Below are 6,245 nucleotides of genomic sequence, written 5' to 3'. Positions count from 1 at the left end.
TAGTGAGTGTAGACATCTGTCACAGAGAGTTCTTGGGTCATAACACCATCACAGGAGCTGTATCTGATTTTGGTGGGACAGTTTTAACCCTTCATCACTGGTTTAAAAGTGAAGAAAAAACAGAATACAGCAACTGCCACCTGTTGAACCAGCTCATTGGAATTTTTGGAATTTTTATTCCAACAGTCTCACTCACTCCTTGTAGTTTCAAAACTTTTCTTCTACGAACATGTTTGTTGAGTTAACTCTCAGGATAATTACAATAAAACAAATTTCAGAAATATTATTTCTCACCAAGCTGCAGATACAAAATCAAGTTTTAAAAAATGTAAAGCCCTGGTAGTTCTTTGTGAAACATTATCTTGACAACATTATCAAGACAACAATATGTTTTTACCTAGCTGAAATGTAAATGCAGGTGTAAGTGTTCTTTCTGTTCTCATTGCTCTTTGTTTTTCTTGTTTTCACTTCTTTGCTGCTGACTGTGATCTGTCAGAAAGAGTCCCTGGGACACAACACCATCACAGGACTAAATACCTGATTTTTGTGGGACATCTTAATCCTTTAGCACTGGAAATGGGTATAATAATTATATTATGTCCATTCTGTGAAGAAAAAGAGTCGACATATATGCACAGTATCAAACATGATTGTATTAAGAGGTTTTCTTCCATCACTCATGTATTTTAATGTGACCGAAAAGTAACAACAGAAATTTGAAACCATTGCCCCTTTTTTCATTATATTCCTAAATATATGCATTTGTGACTCATAAAGCACAGCACGGTCTCCAGTCAACTTTTGGCGAGATCTCCATCTTGGATCTAGAAATTGTTCCATGGACTATAACATATACACATACTTTGCTATGTGTCAGTTCATTGTACAGTCAAACCTTAATATCAGCACATTTGGTTAATAAGAGCTGCAGTCTGGGCACATTGTGCTTGTGTTGTGTTACTCATCAGGGTAGGTTTTTGTACAGGCCTGCTGTAGGTTTACTGCAGTGTGTCGGTATCGGACACAGTAATACACAGCTGTGTCTTCAGTCTGCAGGCTGCTGCCTTGCAGTGACACTGTGCTGCTGGAGGTGTCTCTGGAGATGCTGAACTTGTTTTTCAGAGAATCTTTGGAAATAATGCTCCCACCACCATACATATGTCCGATCCACTCCATTACTTTCCCTGCAGGCTGTCGAATCCATCCTGTACCATAGCTGCTATCAGTCACAGAATATCCAGAGACTTTACAGGAGATGGTCAGAGACTGTCCTGGCTTCACAACCATAGAACCTGGCTGGGTGAGTTCAACACAGTGAACATCTGTGGATAACAAAAATAAGCATATTTGTGAGAATCAGTGCATTTACATAGTGTAATTATTCTGGAAACAAATAGAAAGCAATATACAATTGTATAATCTAGTATATAATCCATAGATTGTATATTTTCTAGCAACTGTCATTATCAGACAGTATTAATCTGTAACAGTTACTGTATAGAATGCAGCCACTCACAGGATGCAGCTGCTAGAAGCAGCAGCAGAGATGCAGGAAACATGGTTTGTGTTGAAGATGAACTGCAGTGAGCTGCTCTTCTCAACTCTCCAGGGCTCAGGGGCTGCTGAGGTCTTAAAGAGACACGTACAGCCACCGTTTAAATACAGAAGGCAAAAAGAGAGAGAATTTTGTTTTGCATCAGAGGGGAGGTGTGTCATATATATTCGATAGTATAAAAAGCCAAAAACAATAGAAATAGAGAAGCGGTATTTTTTATTTCACATTTGTTTGCTTCCAATTCATTTTTTTCTAAATAAACAAATAAATTAATTAATTAATAAATAAATACTTTGGATAAAAACTTTGGAATTGGAAGACATTTTCAAAACATAATTTAGAATAAAGTAATAAAAAACTAAATAATTTAAAGTTTTTAAAAAATGTAGACATTTTAAACTTTTGTTCATACTGAATGTTTTGGAACTGGAACTGGAATTTTCCAGTTTATGGAATTTAATACACTTCGTTTCATAAATTGACTGCACAATGTGTTTTAAATCATTCAACCTTTAATTTATATACTTACAGTATAGTGGGGGGCCTGAACAGTTTTACATTTACATTATACACTTTTGCATTTACAGATAAGTAATGTAACATGTATAACAGTATAAATCCATTTTCATCCTATTTCTACACCATGACTGAAAGAATTAAAATGTTAATAAGACAAACTACATTACTGAGAAAAACAAAACCTACAGACACTGTGGCAATCCCAGACCAGGACTGAAGAAGGCTGGCAGTAAGTCAGTGGTGGAAGAATACTCCCTCAATATCCTGTCCAGTGACAGCCCAGTGTGAAAACATCCCGCCAGAACCCTTCTATGAAAAAATCCCCATTGATACTGCCGACAGGTTACGTCGGTAGGGTGCATTGAATGCTGGGGGCAACTGCAGAACGATGGAGCTACACAGCAGGTTGCAGAGAGCACTGTGTGATCCTCTGTGTTCATATCTGATAGAGGTCAATCTGCAGGACCTTTTTGGGATGTAGGACAGTTTTTGTTGGAACTACAATGGTACATACTCAATGCAAAGACTCTATAAGTGTGTGTTTCACATGGTGATGCATTACCTCCCTTTATTTTCAGTGTGATACTGACATCTACTGGTCAAAAGTAGAACTGAATAGAAACTGGTTTAATTTGAGCTGGTAACATGATCGTTTTAAATTAGCTCACTCAATGGGGTGTCTGTGCCCAATGGACAGAACAGTGTGGCACTGCCTCAGCTAAATAGTTGAATTACTGCATATTTACAGAATGGGTAGGAGTGTGTCTCATTTACATCTTTTGGAAAAGAAAAACAAATATGAGGGTGTTCACTTACGTTACTTCTCTTGTTCTTTAGAGAGAACTTTGTCCTCTAGGGGTCAGAACACACTGCAAGTATGCAAGGTGCTCCCATCTCCCCTGCAGTACACAAAACACTGAAGATCAGAGTAAAAGAGGCCTGAATAAAGCCCTACTTCTGCAGAGAATCTGCCTTCCCAGCAGCCACATGACCCTTGCAACTCTCTCTTACCTCATGGCTAAAACCAAGAAGGGTTGGGCTTGCCCAGTGCTTGGTTTGGAAACCCCCCTGTGCACACACACACACACGCACACACGCATGCACGCACGCACGCACGCACACGCACACGCACACACACACGCACACACACACACACACACACACACAGTGCATGTGAACCTCTCCCTTTCTGTGCACAAAAAATGCTTCAATGTTGACACACATGGATTCTTGGAAATTACAAACGGCTGAAAATGAACTGGTTTAAACTTATTATGATAAGTAGAGACATCGTTCAGCCAGAAATGATGATTCATTGAACACTTTGGAATCAGCATTTACTCTTAAGATCTAATAATGAACAAACAAAATATGTGTTATACATCCTTGGCGGAATCTTGAACTTGATGTGATGGGAATGCAGAAAAGTGCTTTAAAAAATACAATAATCTCTGTGGGGTGGAGAGAAAAAAAATACACTGCTTTGCCTCGGTGCATATTTTTATGCTATATGCAAACCTTCCACTTCAACTCCAAATTACAAGGCAGAAGTGTACTTTTTGACTTACAGTACTAGTCAAAAGTTTGGAGACCCACTCATAGAATGTTTTTTCTTTATTTTTACTATTGTACATATTTTAGAATAATAAGACATCAAAACTATGAAATAACACAAATGAAATTATACAATAACAAAAAAGTGTTAAACAATTCAAAGTTAATCAAAAATCTGTTTTTTCTTCTTTTTTGGGGAAAAAATTCATACATAGGCATCAACTTCGCTATTTATATTTGTTTAAGAAACAAATTTCAAGCATTTAAGTGTAAGCCTTTATATAAAATATCTTTTAATGCACGTTTCCCATTATCTTAATCAGGTGTGTACAAACTTTTGACTGGCACTGTATATATGTACTTCATTCATGGAACTCCATGCAGGGGATTGTGATACATTTCCTCTTGTTCACTTTTCCACTTGTCCATATATTCAGTGAAAAGGGATTGTTTCCATAAAGAATGAATGTACTGTTCTCTTCTTTTTAAAATCATAAAATTGTCAATACTTTCCTTATCCACACATATCCACACAGCACTTTTAAATCATTCAAATGTTCAGTATTTGCTTTGTTTTCTGATTATTTAATTCTCGACAAACTACTCTGCATTACAAGGCACAGTGTGAGTTATGGCCACATCCAAAAGCATCCAGAAACATTCCGGTGTTTATGAAAAGAGGAAAATGTAAAGATTTAAAACTAAGCGATAACATTCAATAATAAATTGGTAGAAACAAAAAATGTACACACATATAATGTACTGTTTTTGCTTATGAGAAACTATTGCTTTTCTATGTGCCTGGATGCACATTATTGCCTTTGTGCTTTTCATGAAAATTATAGAAATGCACACAAAGATGCACACCCACCCACCTAAACTGAAATGTAGATATTTTGAGCCATCTTTCCACCCATGCAGAACAACACCTGCACTGAACATCCAGAAATACCCCACAGCGGGGCTTCTGTGCCTCGAAGAGAAACCACTGAGGCGGTGCATGCAAATATAGAGCTGGACACAGCTGGCTGGCAGAGGGAGGAGTTCAAACAGCCAAACTCAAAGAAACATTGTTCTTATACATAGGCACCAAAATCATCATATACTTCAGTATAGTTATCAATTATACTTACTAACTCAAAGGAAACACGGTGTACATCATGTTCTACTCTCTTTAGCAAGAAAGCCTTGTATGTGATAGTAAGGCCAAGTAAATGAATATTAACAATAGTCAGCCCTGGTGCTGCAGGGATATACCATGAGTTACTTGAATCAAGATTATCTAAAGATGAATGAGATTGCTGAGAGAACAACGGTTGTAGAGGTGCAGTAGCTTTACAGTATCATAATTCAATACACACCACAGAAACAACAGACTATGGCAGCATAGTTAGAAAGCATGGTGGAAGAAAGACTTTTTTATCAACTGAGTATAATTTGATATAAAATGATATCATGTTGATGAAAAAATAAATCTCACAGACTGGTTTCCTATATAGGTTGGAGTGAATATTACATTAAAGGAGAAGCGATGGTGCATTACCAACAAAAAATAAATCCCTTACAGCGATATCAGTAGAAGCAATGGCATTTGATCAGTGGTTTATCTGATTCAGATAAAGGCAGAATAAAGGCAGAGGAAACAGATTTTAACTTGAGTTTAAATATCCATGCAGTCAGAATTATGATGTGTTGAAATTCTTTGGGACCAGTGTTAAGTAGCCTTGCACTATAGGGTCAGCAGGTCAGACAGCTACTCCACACTACTGTCTTGACCTTATAGCACCTCCGATACCATGAGGTGTTATAAGTAATGCCAGTGTTCTTTTGAGGAAGTCTAAAACAGTAAATGTCAGTTTGTAAAAGATTCAGAGCTGCAGGTGTGGACACAGGGGAGAGGAGAGAGAGAAGAAGAACAGAAGGAAACCGTTTCAGACAAGGCTATCTTTGGAGAACTGAAAGACATCTGAGATGAGCTAGAAAGCAAATTTGATCAAGTCACGTCCTCAGCTTCAGAAGAATGTGTTTACATAAAATTGTTTAGAGATTTAAAGAAGGGCTCAAAAAACACAGTGAGACTTCTGTTCTCTTGGCCAAATTTTCTTTTATATTCCAATTCAGTTTTAATCAAAATGTCTGCAGTTCTGTCAGTTCATACTGTATATTGAGCTATGTACCGTTTAATTATTACATACTTAAATCTGGATGCTATGTCTTACAAGGTATGGCCAGTATTTATTAAATCCAAGATTTAATCATGTTTTTCATTAATGTCAGAGACCCAAACATACAATTTTAAATATTTTGATCATTAGACAAGACACCAAAGGAAAAAAACAAATATGGTTGCAGTTTTATTTTGTAATTCATGCATGTTTTTAAAATCATGAAAGGATTCATACAGAAATGCTGAAAACACCTGGATCATGTGCTATGCTTGACCACAACACAACCAATCTGATTTAGGTACAATCTCAATTACTCATAAAACAAGTAAAAGCTACTGTATCCTCATATCAGCAAAAAGGATTGTATAATGTCTGCATTACAATACAAAATCATTTTTTTTGGTAGAGCTGTAGCACTTCTATACCACTGACTCTAAAGCTGGCTATAT

General features: G+C 36.8%; 1 gene segment (V, D, J or C); it reads right to left on the bottom strand.

The window, feature by feature from the left end:
* Positions 1 to 957: 957 nt before the first annotated feature.
* LOC118790966 lies at positions 958 to 1,559 on the bottom strand. The segment is given in 2 exon segments: positions 958 to 1,322; positions 1,517 to 1,559. Coding segments are annotated over 2 exon segments (408 nt in total).
* Between the last annotated feature and the right edge of the window lie 4,686 nt (positions 1,560 to 6,245).

This window comes from Megalops cyprinoides, chromosome 1, assembly GCF_013368585.1.
Source record: "Megalops cyprinoides isolate fMegCyp1 chromosome 1, fMegCyp1.pri, whole genome shotgun sequence".
Taxonomy (NCBI): Eukaryota; Metazoa; Chordata; class Actinopteri; order Elopiformes; family Megalopidae; genus Megalops; species Megalops cyprinoides.
This window is presented reverse-complemented; position numbering and strand designations above follow the sequence as displayed.